Genomic DNA, 22,207 nt, shown 5'->3' on the forward strand with positions numbered 1-22,207 from the left:
TTCCTTCTTCGCCGACTCCGTCCACACCTTTGGGGACCCCTGGACCTGCTGGGATTGGACCCAAGCACTCACCCCACAGGGCCCCCTCCCCCCACGGTGCCCCGCCTTCCCCACGTCTGTGCTGCTGCTGGTGGGTTTGCTGTGGACATGCTCCCAGGTGTGGAGGTCTGCCCAGGGTCCTGGCTCAAGGCCCTGGGACAGCCTGAGGGGAATGAAAGAACAAAGCAGGAACATGCCCTCCTCCCTTTTCAAGGACAGAGCAGAGACACACTCTCCTCCCTCTCCTCTATCTTGTCTTGCAAAGGCTGGGCCCTCAGCCCAAGCCCCCCCGCTTTTCTGAGAGTGACTGCAAGAATGCTGGTATTGTCCTAACTCCCCCAATCACTACCTGAATGGACCAATGAAGCTCCAGAAATGCAGCTCAGGTCCTAATAAGGCTGTAGAGGAGGACGGCTCTAACCTTCAGAATGTGTTGGTCACCTCACTCCCTAACCCTTCTGACCTAAATGACCAATCTCTGTAACTCACGTCACCCCTAAAGCCCACCTAAATAACTTGCCCTATATAACCTTTGTTCTCCCGGGACACGCTCTCTCCTTTCACCGCTGAGTCGGACAGAGACCGGGAGCCAAACCTGGGTTTGAATAAACGACTCTTTGCTTTTGCATCGGAAGAGGCTCCCTGGTGGTGAATTATTGGGGACCCCGAACTCTGGGCATAACAGGGAACACATGAGAGGTTTGCCAGAGTTATAGGGCTGCTGGCAGCGAGCGCAGCCTTAACCATCAATCACATGTATCAGACATAACATGTCTGAGACAACTCCGTGTTTGCGGTGACATCATGATGAGAACAATGAGAATCAACTTTTTCACATTCAAACATCTAAATATCAAAGTTCCATATCCAGAGCCTCCCACTCCCTCCGTCTTCCTCCCTCCCTCCCTCTCCTTCCCCCTCTCTCCCTTCTCCTCCCTCCGTCTCCTTTCCCCTGCCTCCTTCCCCCTCCCTCCGTCTTCCTCCTTCCCTCCCTCCCCCTCCCTCCCTCTCCTTCCCCCTCCCTCCCTCTCTTTCCCCCTCCCTCCCTCCAGGAGTTTGAAAACTTCAACCAGGAGCTCCGGAAACACTGTTGAGTTGTTTGTAATTAGCAGGCGCCTCAATGACTCCCACCCACCAGGCCTGGGCCTTTGCTGCAGACCCGGGAGGAAGTGCAGCCGGCCCAGTCCAGGCCATAAGGCCGCATTTCCAGGGAGCACCTGGGACACACAGGGGGTGAAAGGAGGGTTACAGTCCTTCATCTGGGAAATAATCCAATAATCCTATCTAATAATAGACAAACATGGTAATCAACCACACCTTCCCTATGCCTTCCATTGGCTAATCGGCACACTATGCAAATTAACCACCAACAAAAATGGCGGCTAATTTGCATACTGCAGGCAGGGCGGGACAGCGCACCGCCATCCAGAGCAGGCCAGCCCCAGAAGCTGCCCGATATGGTAGTAACTCTATCAGTAAGCACTCTGAAAGTCAGTGGCATAAATGCACCAATTAAAAGACAGATTATGAGGGTGAATTAAAAAAAAACTCACTTTAAATATAAAGACACATATAGATTAAAAGTAAATGAATTAAGCTGCAGCCTGTTTTGCTCAGTGGATAGAGCATTAGCCCATGGACTGAAGGGTCCCAGGTTCGATTCCAGTCAAGGGCATGTACCTTAGTTGCTGGCTGGATCCCCAGTCCCTATCAGAGCATATGCAGGAGGCAACCAATCAATGTGTCTCTCCCTTCCCCTTCACTCTCTCTAAAATTCAATGGAAAAATATCCTTGGGTGAAGATTAACAAAAGCAAAGTAAATGGATTAAGTAACATTAAAGAGATTATAAGAAAAATATATTCCAAATTTTGTTAGTTGTATAATGGTTATGTTTAAATTATTAACACCTAAGAAATTGGGTGAAGGGTACATATAATATGCTGCAGTATTTTATAGGTTTTTTTTACATGTATGCGATTATTTCAAATTAAAATATTAAAAAATTAAAAATTAATAAAATATTAATTGAAATGTATCTGCATTACATGAAAAATCTCCTAATTGGTTCTAGCATAATTTATTAAATTGTGCTAAAATTCACAAGGGTTCAATTAAAAAATATCTTAATTCTAAATGATATAATAGAAAATATATAATAGGGCAGTTATAAGCACTTATCTGAAAATAAAAATTTAAAGAAGTGAATTTAAAGAAGGGATTAGCCAAAGAAAATATATGCACAACCCATGGACACAGACAACAGTATGGTGATGGCCAGAGAGAAGTGGGGGACAAGAGCTGGGTAGAGGGGGCAAAAAGGGGGAAATAGGGACATCCTATATAATAATAAAAGGCTAATATGCACATTGACTGAACGGCAGAATGGCCGGTTGCTATGATGCGCACTGGCCACCAGGGGGCAGATGCTCAATGCAGGAGCTGCCCCCTGGTGGTCAGTGCACTTCCATATGGGGAGTGCCACTCAGCCAGAAGCTGGCTCATGGCTGGCCAGCGCAGTGGTAGTGGCAGGAGCCTCTCCCACCTTTGTGGCAGCACTAAGAATGTCCAACTAACGATTTAGACCCGATCCCTTGAGGGCCTAAGCCTTTAGTTGGACATCCCCCAAGGGCTCCCTGGCTGCCAGAAGGATGTCTGACTGCAAGCTTAGGCCTGATCCCCTGGGGAGTGGGCCTAAGTTGACAGGTGGACCTCCCCCAAGGGGTCCTGGACTGTGAATGGGCGCAGGCCAGGCTGCGGGACACCCCCTCCCCCGAGTGCACAAATTCTTGTGCACCAGACCTCTAGTCTATATATATAAAAGCTAAGTGACCGTTACAACCGAATGACTGGAATGACTGGTCGACCAGTCGCTATGATGCGCACTGATCACCAGGGGCCAGATGCTCAATGCAGGAGCTGCCCTCTGGTGGTCAGTGCGCTCCCACAGACAACTTCCCGCACCCACCCCTGCCGGCCGGCACCGCCCCCCATAGGCCATGATTGGGGGGCCGGCTGGCCAACTTTCCGGGGTTGCTGCCACTGGCCAGCAGGTCCCCCCCACCCCAGGACTTCAATCGCCAGCCAGGCCGAGGGACCCCACCCATGCACAAATTCATGCACCGGGCCTCTAGTCTATCTATATAAAAGGCTAATATGCTAAGTGTCCTTCCCACCTTCCAACCAGTCAATATGACCCACACTGACCACCAGGGGGCAGATGCTCAATGCAGGAGCTGCCGTGACGTGCACAGAGAAATGACACCATGTACCTGGCACCCAGAAAGCAATGCGTGGCTTCCCCCAAGTGGGACACAGGGCCCACCACCACCCCAGAGCGACACCCCACCAAATCACAGTGGACGCTGCCAAGACCCCGTGGCGCAAAATGCAGCCCATAGCCCAGCCCATCCTGGAAACGGTGGCTGTGGCCGCCAAGTAATGATGTCAGGTAGCAACGCCCAGCTTCCTGTCCCTAGTGACTAGCCTCCTTGGAGTTCCAGGAACACAGATGGAAACTTTTCACACTTCAACCAAATATCTGTGAAGTGTTTTCCCATGCCTCATCTCTTTTGATCCTCATGGAAGTCTTGGAGTAAGTAGATAGGAGACTCAGTGGAATCCTATTTTCTTTTCATTAACCAGAAAATGGAGATTTAGAAAGCTTAGAAACTTGACCCTACTGAAAAGAAGAAATGGTGGCCCTAACCAGTTGGCTCAGTGGATAGAGCGTCGACCTGCAGACTGAAGGGTCCCAGGTTTGATTCCAGTCAAGGGGGCATGTACCTTGGTTGTGGGCACATCCTCGGTAGGGGGTGTGCAGGAGGCAGCTGATCGATGTTTCTCTCGCTCATCGATGTTTCTAACTCTCTATCCCCTCTCCTTCCTCTCTGTAAAAAAATCAATAAAGTATATATTTAAAAAACGCGCTGTCCAAATGATAGGCCCAGTTACATGCTCTTGAGCCCTGGAAACCTGGCTGGTGAGAGTGAGGAGCTGGAGTGTAAATGCTGATCACACAGCCGTGCGTGGTTACTCCCGTGGTGCTGCACAGCTAGCTACAGAGGAGCCATTTTAGGGCTCCTTAGGATATAAACAGTTAGCTTTTTAGAATTTTCTTGAGTGTATGTTCTTCCAGTTCCTTATTTCTGTGCAGGGTGCATGCTGTTTAGTGTGCAATGAGGTATGTCGTCCCTATCTTGGAGAAAAATACACAGAGGAAGTTTAAACAAGCACAGGAAAGACAACATAGACAGACCAGCGACAGCACAATATGCTTTAATATTAATAAAAAGGCATATTATACCAAGTGTAGAGGAGTCAGAGGGACAGGAGTCTCTTCAGGAGCAGGAGGCGCGGGGGCTGGGCATGCTGCCCATGTGCAGGGAAGAGAGAAGGAGTGTCTTCATTACGCAGAGGTTGCAGGTTTGATCCCCAGTCAGGGCACATGCAAGAAGCGACCAATGGATACATAAGTAGAACAGCAAATTGATGTTTATCTCAACCCCCCACCTTCTAAAATCAATCAATAAAAAGATGCTACCTTTAACCAAGACTTAATCTGAAAACTCGAGTGTGTTTTTATGTGAGGACTGGAGCATTGTTAATGTTAACAAGCACATGATCGTAAGCTTTAGCAGAATGATCATTAGTACCAATGCCATGTTTGTAACTAGTAGTTTATTGAACCTTCTCCCCACAGTTCCCACTCCCCACCTCCCCCCTCACTGCTAACTCTAATCTTTTCTTTGTCGAGTGAACAAAAGCTAACATGACAAACAACTGGTCTGAGAACCTGGGCCCAATGCTGTGTGGTCTGGGAAGGAAGCTGCTATGGGTTGCTGCCCAGTGAGTTGGGTAATAAACTGAACACTTTCTCTCTCTAGAACTAGAAGTGGAAAATTAGACTTGTCCCAGCCATTCTCCGCTGGTAGTCTTAGTCAAACCTCTCGTTCTGAGCCACAGTGAAGTGATTCTTCCAGTCTCCAACTGCCCCTGAAAAGACGTGGAAGTCAGAGCTACTGGAGGACTGTGTGCCCTCTGTCCTGCTCTTGTATGCGGTGTCCACTCACCCTGCAGGAGGGCAGGGCTGGGCTCGGCATTCTTCCTGCCAGCCCATCCCTTTCCATCTGAAGGGAAGAGGACATCTGTCTGATTGTGAGGCCAGGAGAGCCTGCTGCCCCTGAGCCACATTATGGCGGGGGTAAAAGGGGGGGACACCACGTTAAAACCGCAGGCCTGGGGGCTCTCCTGTCTTTCCCCGTCCTCTTGCATGTCAGATAGCACAGAGCCATCTATATCATGGATGCTTTGCTCCATCGGACCTAAGTGTATTTCCACCTTATTATTGAGAACTCTGGAGGGGAGTGAGATAAGGCGGTGGGTTTAGGCACTAAACCGTACTCTCTAGTTGTGGCTACACATTGGTTTCATTTCGTCTGTGGTCTCTTAAATACTCCTTCCCCAGTATCATTTATTATGGACCTTGTCTTATCCACAGAAACCTCCCCACAGGCTCTGGGGTCCTCGGCAGTTCTTTCAAGGTCGTGACGCACAGAGAGAATCACCTTTCCTCATGATCGGAGACACCGAGCAGTCCATGACCTCCGAGGGGACTGCCGAGTAGTTCGCCATGGGATTTTGCTTCATAGCATCAAACGAAGTGTGATGGACAATTTTACCCAGGATGCTGTCATCCAGCTTTTTCCCAATAAATTCTCCCAGCTTCCAGATTTCATGCTTTGGGTTCTGTGATCAGAGTGAAAAGAAAAGTGAAGATTTGATATAAAACAGTTTAAAAAATATTGCATTAAATTAATAATGGTGATAAATAACATAAAATAAAAAACAATACTGCCTCCCAAATGCTCAACTTTCCAGAAATGACTCATTTTAATACAGTGACACAGATTTTTAAAAATTAACCATAGACAACCAAGATGGCAGCATAAGGTATATACCTGTACCTGCTGCCCCCCATAACCACATTAAAACTACAACTAAAAGACAAAAGGGCTATCATCCAGAATCACGGGAAAGCTGGCTGAGTGGAAGTTCTACAACTAGAAGAAAAGAAAAAAGCACACTGAGGCTGGGTAGGAGGTGCGGAGGCGCCAAGAGCAGAGGTACGGAGGCGCGCAAACCAGGATGCACCTGGGTATGCGGTTTTTTTCAACTGGAAGAGAGATATAAGCTCCGGACTGCACTGAGCTCATTTCCGGCGAGACTCTGGGGACCCAGACTCCTACGGGGAGAAACTGGAGGGTCTGGCATCAGGTCGGAAAGCGAGGGTGGCTTTATTGCAGAACTGCTCACAGGGATCATTGTTACTGTGGGGGCACGGGACTCGGGGACTCGGCGACGTGGGGACCTGGAGATGGCTGACCGACAGGCATCGCTGTTTGATCCACCCTGGTGATTCTCTGAGACCCCGCCCCACCCAATTTATAACCCCACCCAAGCTGTGTGCAGCGATGCAAATGAATTGCCTGTCCTTTTGCAGCCTAACCTAACAAACTGCAGCTGGGTCAGAGAGCTCCAAAATTTCCAAACCCCAAACAAAGAGGAGAAATCTGCAGATCTCACGGTAGCTCCTGCTAGGTGGACTCACACATTGGTTGAATTTGCACCTCCTTGGAGATCCAGGAGGCAGTGTGTGTACCCAGTGGTCAGATACCATAAGTGACACACTCAAGAGGCAGACTCAGTGAGCACCAAAGACCCATTGAAGCAAGTCCTGCCCCATAAGGGTGTCTCCAGCACAGCAGTTCTTCCACTATAGACACAGTGGGTCCTTGCAGTCAATTGGCCTGGAGGTCATTTCCTCCCAGGCATACCAACAGCAATCAAGGCTTAACTACAACAAGACTGTGCACCCAGCCCACAAAGGGGTGCACTAAGGGTGTCCACCTCAGGTGATTGGGGAGGCTGAGCCACTGGGCCCAATACAACACCTACCACACAAAGCCACTATCAACACAGGGAAGCAACTAAAATGCGGAGACAAACATGTCACAAATTAAAGAAATGGAGGAAAGCAAATTACTGGATTTTGAGTTCAAAACCACAGTTATAAGGTTACTCAAGAATCTTCTACAAACTTCCGAGGAGGAACTTAGTGAGACCTTTAAGGATCTTAATGAGAATGCCAAAAAAAAAATGGAAAAGGACCAGTCAGAAATTAAGCATACACTGACTGAAATAAAGAATATTATACAGAGATCCAACAGCAGACTAGAGGGTCGCAAGAATCAAGTCAAAGATTTGAAATACGAGGAAGCAAAAAACACCCATCCAGAAAAGAAAAAAGAATCCAAAAATATGAAGATAGTGTACGGAGCCTCTGGGACAACTTCAAACATACTAACATCCAAATTATGGGAGTGCCAGAAGAAGAGAGAGAGCAAAATATTGAAAGCTTGCCCTGACCGATTTGGCTCAGTGGATAGAGCGTCAGCCTGCGGACTCAATGGTCCCAGGTTTGATTCCGGTCAAGGACATATACCTTGGTTGTGGGCACATCCCCAGTGGGGGGTGTGCAGGAGGCAACTGATCGATGTTTCTCTCTCATCGATGTTTCTAACTCTCTATTCCTCTCCCTCCCTCTCTGTAAAAAATCAATAAAGTATATATTTTTTAAAAAAGATATTGAAAGCCTATTAGAAGAAATAATAACAGAAAACTTCCCCTACCTGATGAAAGAAATAGACTTACAAGTCCAGGAAGCAAAGAGAACTCCAATTTAGAGGAATTCAAAGAGGACCACACCAAGACACATCATAATTAAAATGCCAAGGGCAAAAGACAAAGAGAGAATCTTAAAAGCAGCAAGAGAAAAACAGTTAGGTACCTACAAGGGAGTACCCATGTGACTGTCAGCTGATTTCTCAACAGAAACCATGCAGACCAGAAGGGAGTGGCAAGAAATATTCAAAGTGATGAATAGGAAGGACCTACAACCAAGATTACTCTACCCAGCAAAGCTATCACGTAGAATTGAAGGTCAGATAAAGAGCTTCACAGACAAGAAAAAGCTAAAGAAGTTCATCACCACCAAACCAGGATTTATAAAATGCTGAAGGGTATTCTTTAAGAAGAGGAAGAAGAAAAAGGTAAAGATAAAAATTATAAACAACAAATACATATCTGGGGGGGGGGGGTAAGAGATCAACCGAAGGACTTGTATGCATGCATATAAGCATAACCAATGGACACAAGACACTGGGGGGTAGGGGAGACCAGGGGACTCTCAAGGGGGGGTGGGGGGAGGAGACCTATGTAATACTCTTTGTAATACTTTAAGCAATAAAACAAAATTTAAAAAAATACATATCTATCAACAAGTGAATCTAAAAATTAAGTGAATAAAAAACCTGATGAACAGAGTAAACTGGTGAATATAATAGAAGCAGGGGCATAGGAAGGGAGTGGACTGACAATTCTCAGGGGGAAGGGGGTGTGGGAGGTGCGGGAAGAGATTGGACAAAAATCTTACACCTATGGGTGAGGACAGTGGCTGGAGGTAAGGGCATTGGGTCGGGTGGGAACCAAGTGGAGGGGAGCTATGGGCAGAAAAAAGATGGACATCTGTAATAATCTGAAGAATAAAGATTTATTTTTTAAAAAATTAACCATGCCCTAGCCGGTTTGGCTCAATGGATACAGTGTTAGCCTGAGGACTGAAGGGCCCAGGTTTGATTCCAGTCAAGGGCATATGGCCAGGTTGCGGGCTCGATCCCCAGTTGGGGGCATGCAGGAGGCAGCCAATCAATGATTCTCTCTCATCATTGATGTTTCTCTCTCTCTCCTTCTCCCTTCCTCTCTGAAACCACTTTTTAAAAAATTTTTAAAAAAAGAAAAAGAAAAATTGACCATAATTATTAAGCTTTTCCTGTTCTGAGATGGAAGCACCACTGAGTATGATGCAGTGTGTGGGAATGCTGCCCTAAATTTATTTCCAAATGTCCTGCTCGGGCCGTTCCTGGAGGGTCTTGGTCGGCCACGTGTGCAGCAGGGAGAGTCTGTAGCCTGGTGATGAGAATGAAGATACCACAGAGGCACGGGGCAGGCGATGGAGGCCTGACGGGGGAGGCTGCTGCTGGCTCTGACTTTGACAGAAACGCGCCCAGACAGTGCTGTGCGGCAGAGGATGGAGAGGACCTGTTGCACTCAGGAGGCGACTGAGAGGCGCTCATGGCTGACGACTCCAGGCCCAGCCCGTCTGACCGGTGCGTAGGTGTCTCAGTGCCTAGGGAGCAGTGTTCTCTCGTCAGAGGGAGGCAGAGCCCTGGGAGATTGTGGCCGTGGGACGTACCTGTTTCTAGAAGGAGTGGGGGGAGGGCAAGTGGAGGAGTTTACCCCAAGACTGTATCTTTTGCTTTATGATGAGCTTCTGCTTTAAAAGGTTGGATGTTTAATTTGCCCAGGCTGGGGGCTCAGTGGTTAGAGCCCCTGCCTGTGATCTGAAGGGCCACAGGTTCAATTCTGCTCAGGGGCACGTACCTCAATTGCAGGCTGGATCCCCGGCCCCAGTCAAGCCACGTGGGGAAAGCAGCTAATCCATGTGTCTCTCACATCTATGTTTCTCTCTCTCCCCCTCCCTCCCACCCTCTCAGAAAGCCAATGGGAAAAAACATACACTTGGGTGAAGATTAATGACAACAGAAAGTGCTTAATTTAATTGGCCTACAGAGTAGGAATCAGCAAGAGTGCGGAAAACTGAGCTTTGTGTGACTACGTTCAGGGAATATTCCAGAATAAGACCACAGAACATGTAAAAGGGTTTAGGGACTCTGAGGTTAGACTGCCTGTGTATTAGAATATTAGAAATGTAATAAGTTATTTATTTTGAAAAACCATAAAGTGCAATTTAAAACAAAAGAAGAACTCATAGACGTGGGGAACAGACTGGGGGTGCAGGGGCAGGACGGGGCTGCGCGGAGTGGGTGAGGGGTCAGAGGTACAGACGCCCAGCTGTCCGCTCAGTCAGTCCTGGAGTGTATGTGTAGCAGGCAACTGTGGTTAATAATACTGCGTTGCATACCTGAGAGGAGCTGCACTATAAGGAATAATTATAACTATATTTGGTGCAGATGTTAAGTAGACTTATTGTGGTGCTCATTTTGCAAGGTGTACAAATATCAAGTCATCCTGTTGTATACCTGAAACTAACACTATATTACACCTCAATTATCTCGATTCAAAACATAGAAAACGATTCTGTGTTTTTTCACTCTCAATATTTTATATCTGGCAGTAAAGCTAGAATTTGAATTCAATAATTCTGACTCTAAATCATTAGTATTTTCCCATTATACCATCATTTCTTAAACTGTTTCTTGAAATTGATGTTCCTCAATGGAAAAAATGTGTTATAAAAACGTTTCCCTCCTAAGCAGAATTTAAAATACATGTGCTGGAAGGCGAGGCGAGGGACCAGCAGCCGGGGGCTGCGGGAGAAGCGATGCAGGAGCCAGGACAGCCCAGTGCATTGCGCACAGGGACAGCTGTCGCCAGTGAAATGCAGCCGTTCTCTGTTCCCTGTTCCCTGATGCAGCCGCTACGCTATGATGTAATATTTCATGGTCAAATAGGAACGTGCCGCCCCTCACCATCTTCAGGTCCTCTTAGAAGAGGTAGAGGATGTGGTGTTGGTCTCTGGCTTCCCAGAGCCCCAGCACACTGCAAGACAAGGTGGGGATGGGGCCAGGGAAATAGGATGGAGGCCAGGGGAATGGGACAGGGAGCAGGGCCAGGGGAATGGGATGGGGACAGGGCCAGGGGAATGGGATGGGGACAGGGGAATGGGATGGGGAACAGGGCCAGTGGAATGGGATAGGGCCAGGGGAATGGGATAGGGGACAGGGGAATGGGACGGGGGACAGGGCCAGGGGAATGGGATGGGGACAGGGCCAGGGGAATGGGATGGGGACAGGGACAGGGACAGGGGAATGGGATGGGAACAGGGCCAGGCGAATGGGAAGGGGAACAGGGTGAGTCCCACTCACCAGCTGACACTCCACCAAGGAGAGAGCTCCCAGTGTCAGGTGGTGATCCCCTCACATCCAAGAAGGCAGGTCCCATGAGTCCTCAGGAAATGACCCTTTTGATGGTGTTGGAGGCTTAGAAAGGGGTTCAGAGCTGAATGCTCATACCTTTCCCAGTCAGAAAGCTCTCAAAATACTCCTCCCAGGTCCCAGGGGCCAGAAGCGCTTTATTCATCCTGTGGAAATGATAGTAAGACACCAGGTTGTCCTTGGGGTTTCTTGCCACATAGATTATCTGCGGGGAGAGGGGGGAGAGAAATAGCCCGTGAGGCCGCTGCGCGCTGGTTAGTGTCCACAAGCTCCGTCTGTCCATCCATCCATCCATCCGTCCGTCTGTCCGTCTTTCGGATGAGGATCCCGGATGTGGGTGTTGGGAGGTGAAAGGCTCAGAGCCGTGTGCACGCGGTTGTTGGGAAGAAGTGAAGGGTTTTCCTTTAATAAGTGAAGAGCTTTCCGAGGAAGTAGATTGAAGACCAGAGTGTCACTCAGAACTCCTGTTGCTCTTTACCTGACAGTTTTTCACCAGGAAAGACGGAGGCAGCAGTTAGAAGGGAAGGTGTGTTTTCAGGGTCCGTGGTGAGGGCATCGCATTAGCTTGTTCCAAGCCTGTAAAATGATTCTAATCATTTCCCACTATTGTTCGCTGTGCTTCACAATATGCTGCTTTCACTTCACCACCTGAGGGCCAACTGGACAATGTCAGGCAGCTCTGTGGTCTGACCCACGAGGATGTGTCCAACCGACGAATTAATGTTCTGGCTTGAACAATGTCTAACCATAACAAACAGCAAACCAAATAAATAAGAACCCAAATCCCAACCTGTTGACCAGAAAATCACTTAGGCTCCTCCTTGTGGAGTACAATTAATGTCTAATTAGAGGATCAACATTTAACTTCCTTCCATATGAACAGTGACTCCATTAGAAGAGATGGCTGGAGAACAGCATGGGCCAGATACAGTTTTTTAAAAAGACAGTCACAAGTATATTGATATACTTGTGTGAATGTCTAGAGTTTTGGGAGGCTATTTGATAGTCAGCATTCTGAGTCTGCATTTAGGAGTATAATCAAGTGAAGTTATTCCACACTCACCCGATCCTATGGACGGGATTAACCATTCGATGAAAGGAAAACTCATGTGAGTAGGTGCTCGTTGAGTTGGGTCAACATCACCTTCATTTTGTATTAAGTCCACCATCTCCTGAGTCCACATGGTCCCTTGTTCCACAGGGAGGTAGAAATGAGGAGACCATTAGGATACTGTATCCTTAAAGATGGCCAAGTGTTTGTTAGACATCTGTGTGCATTGTGAAGCCAGGTTTGTGATGGAATTAAGAAAACGTCATTCTTTATACCTTGTTTTACCATAGTATGATTTTTATGAAAAAGCTCCAATGTGAAGTAGACTTATGTGCAGTTCATTGTTTCCTGCCACAGCTATTCACTGGGCTGCTGTCCTGTTGACTGAGCTGCACTGTTCCTTAGTGTTATAATATGTTATGGTCATAAGAAAGCCCCTCTAAGGTGTGGAAATAATTAATGTGTGAAATGTTAGCTGTGTGAAGACCCCAATACTCTGTAACTTCCAAAATGTGGTGAATGCCCCACTATCTTCATGTGAATGTCCTAAGCCCTTAAAGTGTAAACACCCTGCTCCTAGCATAAGACACACCGTCTGGCCCACACTGATAAGACACAAGTTGTTTACTACTGGCTATATAAGCACCATATTTTTCTTCAGTGAACGTTTCCTGCCTGATGAGAGGTGGACTCCACATGAGACTCCGTGGACTTTCACTCCGTGAGACGAGCCCCTGACTGATTGCTGTGCTGTATGAGCCTGACCCAACTGTGGCCACCTGTCTGTCTCCATCTTCGTCGTCCGTCTTTCGGTGTGCATTGCCTGGTGGCCTTTGCTGGAGCCTAGGACCCACTAGGAATAAGTAAATAAACCCTGTGTGATTGCATACTAATTCTGTCTTGTGTGTTCATGTGTTCTGGTTTGGCTCAACTGTCTAGGTTTGAAGTACCAGGGATAGGCCGTTATTGTTGACCCCTGGTCATCTGCATATGTCCCACTAAATCTAGACAGATAACTAATTAATTGGGGCATAATTGGGATAATTGGCGTAGCCAGCAGGATTCCAAAACAAATTTCTCTGCAGCGCAGGCGGATAATTATTTAAAATTGTCAAAAACACTCAAGTTACCAATGAGATCAAAGAAGAAATTAAAAACATCCTGGAAACTAATGACAATGAAAACACAACAATCCAAAACCTACGGGACACAATGAAAGCAGTCCTCAGAGGGAAGTTTATAGCTCTACAGGCCTACCTCAAAAAACAAGAAAAAATGGTAGTAAATCATCTAACTCTACAACTCAAAGAATTAGAAAGAGAGCAACAAGAAAAGCCCAGAGTGAGCAGAAGGAAGGAGATAATAAAGATCAGAGCAGAAATAAATGACCTAGAGACCAAAAAAACAACACATAAGATCAATGAAACCAAGAGCTGGTTCTTTGAAAGGATAAACAAGTTTGATGAACCTCTAGCCAGGCTCACCAAGAAGCAAAGAGAGAGGACCCAAATAAACAAAATCAGAAATGATAGAGGTGAAATAACAACAGACCCCACAGAAATACAAATTATTGTTAAAAAATATTATGAACAACTCTACTCCAACAAACTAGACAACCTGGAGGAAATGGACATATTCCTAGAAAAATACAACCTTCCAAAACTCAATCAGGAAGAATCTAAAAATCTCAATAGACCAATAGCTATGGAAGAAATTGAAGCAGTCATCAAAAAGCTTCCAGCAAACAAAAGCCCAGGGCCAGACTGCTTCACAGGGGAGTTTTACCAAACATTCAAGGAAGAACTAAAACCTATCCTCCTCAGACTATTCCAAAAAATTCAAGAGGAAGGAACACTTCCAAGCTCATTCTATGAAGCCAGCATCACCCTAACACCAAAACCAGATAAAGACAACACAATGAAAGAGAATTACAGGCCAATATCCCTCATGAACATAGATGCCAAAATCCTCAACAAAATCCTAGCAAATCGGATCCAGCAGTACATCAGAAAGATCATACACTATGACCAAGTAGGATTTACCCCAGGGGTGCAAGGATGGTACAATATCCGCAAATCAATAAACGTGATACATCACATAAACAAATTGAGAGAAAAAGACCACATAGTCATTTCAATTGATGCAGAAAAAACATTTGACAAAATCCAACACCCATTTTTGATAAAAACTCTCAGCAACGTGGGAATAGAAGGATCATACCTCAACATAATAAAAGCCATAGATGACAAGCCCACAGCCAACATCATACTCAATGGGCAAAAACTAAAACCATTTCCCTTAAGAACAGGAACAAGACAGGAATGCCCACTCTCACCATTCCTGTTTGACATAGTACTGGAAGTACTAGCCATTGCAATTAGACAAGAAGAAGAAATAAAAGGCATCCAAATTGAAAAAGAAGAAATAAAACTGTCCTTATTCTCAGATGACATGATATTGTACATAGAAAACCCAAAAGACTCCATCAAAAAACTATTAGACTTAATAAATGAATTCAGCAATGTAGCAGGATACAAAATTAATGCCAAGAAATGTATGGCATTTCTATACACCAATAGTGAATTACAGAAAGAGAGACTAAAAAAGCAATCCCATTTACCATATCATCAAAAAAATTAAGATACCTAGGAATAAACTTAACTAAGGAGGTAACAGACTTATATGCGGAAAACTACAGGACATTGAAAAAAGAGATAGAGGAACACATAAACAGATGGAAGAACATACCATGTTCATGGATTGGTAGAATCAACATCATCAAAATGTCCATACTACCCAAAGCAATCTATAAATTCAACGCACTACCCATTAAAATACCAATGGGCATATTTCACAGACCTAGAATGAACTCTCCAAAAATTCATCTGGAATAAAAAAAGACCCCGAATAGCTACAGCGATCTTGAGAAAGAAGAACAAAGTAGGTGGGATCTCAATACCAGATATCAAACTGTATTACAAAGCCACTGTTTTCAAAACTGCCTGGTACTGGCACAAGAACAGACATATAGATCAATGGAATAGAATAGAGAACCCAGAAATCGACCAGAACCAATATGCTCAATTAATATTTGACAAAGGAGACAAGAACATACAATGGAGTCAAGACAGTCTCTTCAATAAATGGTGTTGGGAAAATTGGACAGATACATGCAAAAAGATGAAACTAGACCACCAACTTACACCATACACAAAAATAAACTCAAAATGAATAAAGGACTTAAATGTAAGATGGGAAACCATAAAAATATTAGAGGAATCCAAACGCAACAAAATCTCATACATACGCCGAGGCAATTTCTTCACTGATACAGCTCCTAGGGCATTGGAAACTAAAGATAAAACAAATAAGACTACATCAAAATAAAAAGCTTCTACACAGCAAAAGAAACCATCAACAAAACAACAAGAAAGTCCACTGCATTGGAGAACGTATTTGCCAATGTTATCACCGATAAGGGTTTAATCTCCAACATATATAGGGCACTCACACAACTTAACAAAAGGAAGATAAACAGCCCAATCAAAAAATGGGCAAAGGACCTAAATAGACATTTTTCAAAAGAGGACATTCAGAAAGGCAAGAGACATATGAAAACATGCTCAAAGTCACTAATCATCGGAGAAATGCAAATCAAAACAACAATGAGGTACCATCTCACACCTGTCAGAATGGCTATCATCAACACATCAACAAACAACAAGTGCTGGAGAAGACGTGGAGAAAAGGGAACACTCGTGTACTGCTGGTGGGAATGCAGACTGGTGCAGCCACTGTGGAAGACAATATGGAATTTCCTCAAAAAGTTAAAAATGGAACTCCCAGTGATTTGACCCAGTGATCCCACTTCTAGGAATATATCCCAAGAAACCAGAAACACCAATCAGAAAGGCTATATGTACCCCTATGTTCATAGCAGCACAATTTACCATAGCGAAGATCTAGAAACAGCCCAAGTGCCCATCAGCAGATGAATGGATTAGAAAACTGTGGTACATCTACACAATGGAATACTATGCTGCTGTAAAAAAAGAAGGAACTCTTACCCATTTGCAACAGCATGGATGGAACTGGAGAGCATTATGCTTAGTGAAATAAGCCAGGCAATGAAAGAAAAATACCACATGATCTCACTCATTCATGGATAATAAAGACCATTATAAACTGATGAACAAAAATAGATACAGAGGCAGAGCAGCATCGAACAGACTGTCAAACTACAGCGGGAAGGTTGGGGAGGGTTGGGGGGTGGAAGCGGGGGTAAGAGATCAACCGAAGGACTTAGTATGCATACATATAAGCATAACCAATGGACACAAGACACTGGGGGGTAGGGGAGGCAGGGGGAATGTCAAGCAGGGAAAAAAAAGGAGACATATGTAATAATCTTTGTAATACTTTAAGCAATAAAACAAAATTAAAAGAAATAAATAAAATAAAGGGCCAGATGGTTGAGAACCACTGCTCAAAAAAACAAAACAACAACAACAAAAAGACACTCAAGTTTCAGTCAGAGTATTAAGGAAACAGCCACCGAGTTTAAAGGGGATTAATCTGGCACCAACTGAAAGCGAACTAGTCTCTAAGGACACGGGTCAGTGGTCGTCCACCGCCAGGGCCTGCCCAGGAGAGTCTGACTCCCGACTGGCTGAGGCCTGAGGGTCGCAGCAGCCTCTCTGTCCTAGTGGAGCCGAGTTGGCGGATTACAGCAACCAACCTGTTCCCAATCCGGAGACTCGACACCGGAGCGTAACCGGGTTCAGTCCAAAATCAAAACTCCCCTTCAAATTAAGAGATTTAAATTAAAGGAAACTGAAAGTAAAAGGAAAATGAATTTTTTTTGAAGAATAAATTTACAGCAGAGCAGAACTTATGAACAGAATTTTGAAGAAACTAGTTAAAACTCTCCCTAATTTTCTAAGAAAACTAACAACGCTCCATCTAGAAACCACGTACTGCAATAGGAACACACCGCATACACAAGGATTCTGTCGGTTTGGTGGGTACGCACCAAGACTCCGCCTCACTCAACACCATGCAGAAGGTTAAAGACTTCTTCAACAAGCTTTCAAAAGAAACAACCCTGCCGAGCCTAACATACCATCAGAAAGCAAATGGAGACGGTAGAGGACGCCCTGAGGGCCAAATATAAAATCCAGACAGCCCCTGGCCTCAGCAAAAACATAGTAGATCCTAACAATCTGAGTCCAATAATACAGTGGTTCTCAACCTGTGGGTCGCGACCCCTTTGGCCTTTGAACGACTTTCACAGGGGTTGCCTAAGACCATCCTGCATATCAGATATTTACATTATGATTCATAACAGTAGCAAAATTACAGTTATGAAGTAGCAACAAAAATAATTTTATGGTTGGGGGTCACAACTTGAGGAATTGTATTTAAAGGGCCAGAAGGTTGAGAACCACTGCAATAATAGAAAGAAGGCCACAGGAGGTAGTAAGAATATTACTACAGACAATCCATCACCTGCAGGAGGACACTGACAAGGGAAGATCACTAGCACAGAAGGTCGTTGCAAAATACTCCAGCAAGCCAGTAGTAGTAAAAAAGAAGGTAATCAGATTGGAAAATGAAGCAATCAGTAGAATGCACCTCCTTTTCAAGGCAGGAATTAGCAGAACTCAGAAAACGATTGATTAAAGGAGAATTAACGGACATAGTATGAACTTGGAGGCGACACATCTATGTTAAGTGCAGATGAACTCACAGTAGTAATAGATGCAATACAATTAGCCAAATTAAAAACAGCACTAAAGGAAATTGCAGAACAACATTCAAATACAGTAAGATCATTATGGAGCTGGATAGGAGATGTGTGGAGAAGAGCATTCCCAGCAGTGGACCTGTCTTCAGGACAGTTGTCAGAACATTGGGGTCTCTTACACAATTACAGACCCAGTTAAGGAAATGGGTGATTCTAACAAGCCTCTCTAAACCACCATGGGAAAATTCAGAGGTAGAAGGGATAGTCAAGGTACTAATAAGAAACGCCCAGATGGCTACAAAATGCAGCCTCAGAACCTTATCGCAGGGTCCAGCACTGCAGAGGATTTTAAAAGGAAAATCCAACTGCACCAAGACCTGTTAGCAGAAAAGAAATTCGCCTTCACAGCAGAGGAATCAAAGAAATATTCATTCCCCATGCAACAGTATAGGGGACCTCCAAAGCCCTTACAAACACGCCAAACCAATCAAAACAGGCAGAATGACCAGTACAGACAAGGACAAGCTAATTACTGGAGAAGGAACAATTCATTCTTCAAGAACAATAATCCATTCAGAAGTAATAATAACAACTCAGTCAGAGACAATAGTAATCCATTTAGAAATAATAATCTATTCAGGAATAATCAATCCACCCAGCCACAAAACCCATTCAGACAAAATGACCCTTTTGGGAACAATAACTTATTTAGAAATCGAAACTTTAAACGAAATCCCAACCCCTTCCAAAATGGACAAGGCACTAACCCCTTTAAACAAAACTCAAATCAAATCAGGGAAACTGGTAGGGCTCCCACCGACCACAGCAAGTTCAGCAGTAGGGGGCACAAACAAATTTACCCACCCCTACCCTTTGGAACCCTCCCCAACATAAATATTACAGAAACATTTCTCATGGAACATGACAATAGACCATACATAACACTACAAGTATCACTACATGGAAGTCATTTTCAAAACCACTCATTTTTAGTAGATACAGGAACACAAGTCTCTTTACTAAAAGGCACAGTAACACACAACAAAGTAGTCACAGAAGGAGTAATGGGCAATGTAATCTGAACAGCACCCACTCCTGGACGCATATAAAGGAAAGAAAATCCCAGCAACCTTTTTGATAGCACCAGAAATTCAAAACATTATAGGTATGGACTTAATCCCACAACTCTTTAGTCACATCATACATAAACCTACATTACATAACATACAGACATTCTTAACAGCACTACAAATACCTCCATTAACATTACCAGAACCAAATACACATTCATTCACACCTCAAAGCCCTCTAAAAGGAGGACATGATGATGGAACCAAAGCACTTAAAAAACTTCTGGAAGAGGCTAAAATAGAACCAGGCAGGTCACACATTTATAACAGCTCAATCTGGCCTGTAAAAAAGCCTAACGGCACCTACAGGATCACAATAGACTATCGCAACCTGAATAAGGCCTCACCAAAGAGAGATGGCTGCCTGCCTGACGCACAAGATGTAATCAATATGACCCAAAAAGCCGACCCAAAACGCATGGCAGCAATTGACCTATCAGACATGTTTTCCGCCATCCCAATAGCTAAGGAATCCAGACCTATTACCACATCTACATGGCAAGGTAAGCAATCGCAATTCAAAAGACTTCCACAAGGATACAAAAATTCACCTACAGTTGCACACAATTTACTTGCCAATAACATCGACCCCACCAAATGTAAATCTACAATTATACAATACATAGACGACATCCTACTCTATAACAATGACAAGGATACCCTTCAAACTGACTTAGACGCACTAGTATCTCATTTGAGATCACTAGGCTGGATAATTAATCCTGACAAAATCCAGCCCCCAGACACCAAAACAACATTTTTAGGCATCCACTGGAGTTCTGCAGGCGGAAACATACTGAACAAAGTAATAGAGAAATTGCTAAACCTAAAAGGCCCAACCAACAAAAAAGAAACACAACAATTAATGGGACTTTTCATGTACTGGAGACAACACATACCATATCTGGCAGACATTGCAAAACCCATATACAAAGTCACCAGGAAAGCAGTATCTTTCATATGAACCCAAGAACAGGAACAAGCATTTAAACAATTAAAGGATTACATACACCACTTTCAATCCCTACAAAGTATCAGACCAGGAGACAAAATAATACTAGGCATTAGTTTCATGGCAGAACATGAAACTAGCTGGGGACTAGACAAAAGAGGAACAGAAGACGAAAAACTAATGCCTGTAGGATTCTGGACTCAGAGATTCCCTAACTCTTACCACAAATTCTCTCATTTTCAGAAACTAACCTGGACACTCTATGTGGCATTTTGCACATGGAGCCCCTGACTGGACTTAACCCAATAACCGTGCACAGCACATTGCCCCTTAAGGCATGGCTCAAAATGTCAGCTGAAGAATTGGCAGGTTCCCAAATGGATGAAAAGGTTCTCTCGGGGAAGTGGTACATTAACACACGAGAAACCTCTGGCTCCAGTGAACCAGCCCTCCTCACCAAGGAGGTCAACAAACTTGAGGTGGAACCACCTACCCGTGCCAACAAGTTTGTAAGACCACCCAATCCGATCAGTGTGAAAGGGCCACAATATAGCCCTGAACTTAACAACGCCTGGTTTACAGACAGATCAGTTTCTGTAACCGGTGACCCGTGCGAATGGAGAGCAGCAGCCTTCAATCCAGCGACATCACAAGTGCTAACGACGACTAGTAGGTCCAAATCTGCTTAACATGCTGAACTCATAGCTACATATTTAGCCTTTAAGGACTCAATTGACAATCATAAGCTCAAAATTTACGTCTTTTCCGACTCATGGGCAGTCTGTAAAGGAATCACTGAATGGTAAAAAGGCTGGTTAATTAATCGCAAACCTTTATGGTCACAAGACTATTGGATAAAACTCTACGGCCTCTCCAAGCAAATTAAAATATACATGACACGAGAAACCAAAATGGCGGCATAGGTAAACACCAGAAATTGCTGCCTCCCACAACAACTTCAAAAGTACAACGAAAAGACAAAACGGACATCATCCAGAACTACAGGAAGGCTGGCTGAGTGGAAATTCTACAACTAGAAGGAAAGAGAAAAGCATACCGAGACTCAGAGGAGCTGCGGAGGTGGAGTGCAGAGGTACGGAGGCTTGAGCGCTCGGAAAGGGGCTGGCACCTGAGGATGCTGCTGTCTTTTTTAATCGGGAGGGAGTCTCAAGCTCCCGACTGCTCTGAACTCTAGTTGCGGGAAGTCTCTGGGGACCCAGACTCATACGGGGAGAAACTGGACTGTCTGGCAAAGGCAGAACTCTGAACTCAAGGGCTGCTTTCTCTCAAAGGTGCTTGCAGCGATTACCAGGACACTGAGACGTGGGGCCCCTTAGGGCAGGGCTGAGGATCAGCCATAGCTGCTTGCCCTGCCCTGCTGATTCCCTGAGACCCCACCCGACCCAGGCTGCAGCAGAGGCTTTTGCATAGGAATGCCCTGGCCCTTCGCAATCTGAAAATTACCTAACAAATTGCAACTGGGCCAGACAGACCCAGAAATTCCAAGAGAAGTCCCCAGGCCCCACAGCGGCTTACATTGCTTCACAGCTGGGCCTCATCTGGGCACCTCCAAACCCCAAGAAAGAAAGGGGAATCTGCAGATTTCTTTGTAGCTCCTGCTGGGTAGCCTCAGGAAGAGGCTAAATTAGCAACTCCTTAGATCCAAGACCCAGTGTACCCAGTGGTCAGAGTGGGACCATCCAGATTACAACTCCTCAGATCCATAAGGGACACACTCAGGGGGCAGACTCAGTGAGCACCAAAGCCCCACTGAAGCAAGTCTTGCCCCAGAAGGGTGTCTTCAGCACAGAAGTTCTCCCACTGCAGACACAGCTGATTCTCACAGCCAATTGGCCTGGAGGTCAATTCCTCTCAGTGATACCTACAACAATCAAGGCTTAACTACACAAGACTGTGCACAAAGCCCACAAAGGGGTGCACCAAGAGTGTCCACCTCAGGTAATTGGAGAGGCTGAGCCACTGGGCCCTATAGGACACCTAGTGCACAAAGCCACTCAGGGAAACATAAAAAATGTGGAGACAAAGGAAACAGGTCACAAATGACAGAAATGGAGGAAAGCAAACTACTGGATATAGAGTTCAAAACCACGGTTATAAGGTTTTTCAAGAATTTTCTGGAAACTGCTGACAAATTTAGTGAGACCCTGGAGGATATGAAAAAAGACCAACTAGAAATTAAGCATACACTGACTGA

General features: G+C 45.1%; 1 protein-coding gene across 1 annotated transcript in view; it reads right to left on the reverse strand.

Annotated features, from left to right (window-relative positions):
* Nucleotides 1-4,348: 4,348 nt before the first annotated feature.
* Nucleotides 4,349-22,207, reverse strand: part of LOC139000929 (sulfotransferase 1C4-like) — a 33,329-nt gene continuing 15,470 nt past the window's right edge. The window contains exons 2-5 of the mRNA XM_070402864.1: nucleotides 12,177-12,302; nucleotides 11,045-11,318; nucleotides 5,606-5,786; nucleotides 4,349-5,033 (exon numbers count right to left, since the gene is read on the reverse strand). Coding sequence (XP_070258965.1) covers nucleotides 11,251-11,318; nucleotides 12,177-12,302 — 194 coding nt within the window. The 3' untranslated portion in view covers nucleotides 4,349-5,033; nucleotides 5,606-5,786; nucleotides 11,045-11,250. The remainder of the gene's footprint in view (nucleotides 5,034-5,605; nucleotides 5,787-11,044; nucleotides 11,319-12,176; nucleotides 12,303-22,207) is intronic.

This window comes from Myotis yumanensis, unplaced genomic scaffold, assembly GCF_028538775.1.
Source record: "Myotis yumanensis isolate MYYU_CA2020_CCGP unplaced genomic scaffold, mMyoYum1.0.hap1 SCAF_44, whole genome shotgun sequence".
NCBI classification, from domain to species: Eukaryota; Metazoa; Chordata; class Mammalia; order Chiroptera; family Vespertilionidae; genus Myotis; species Myotis yumanensis.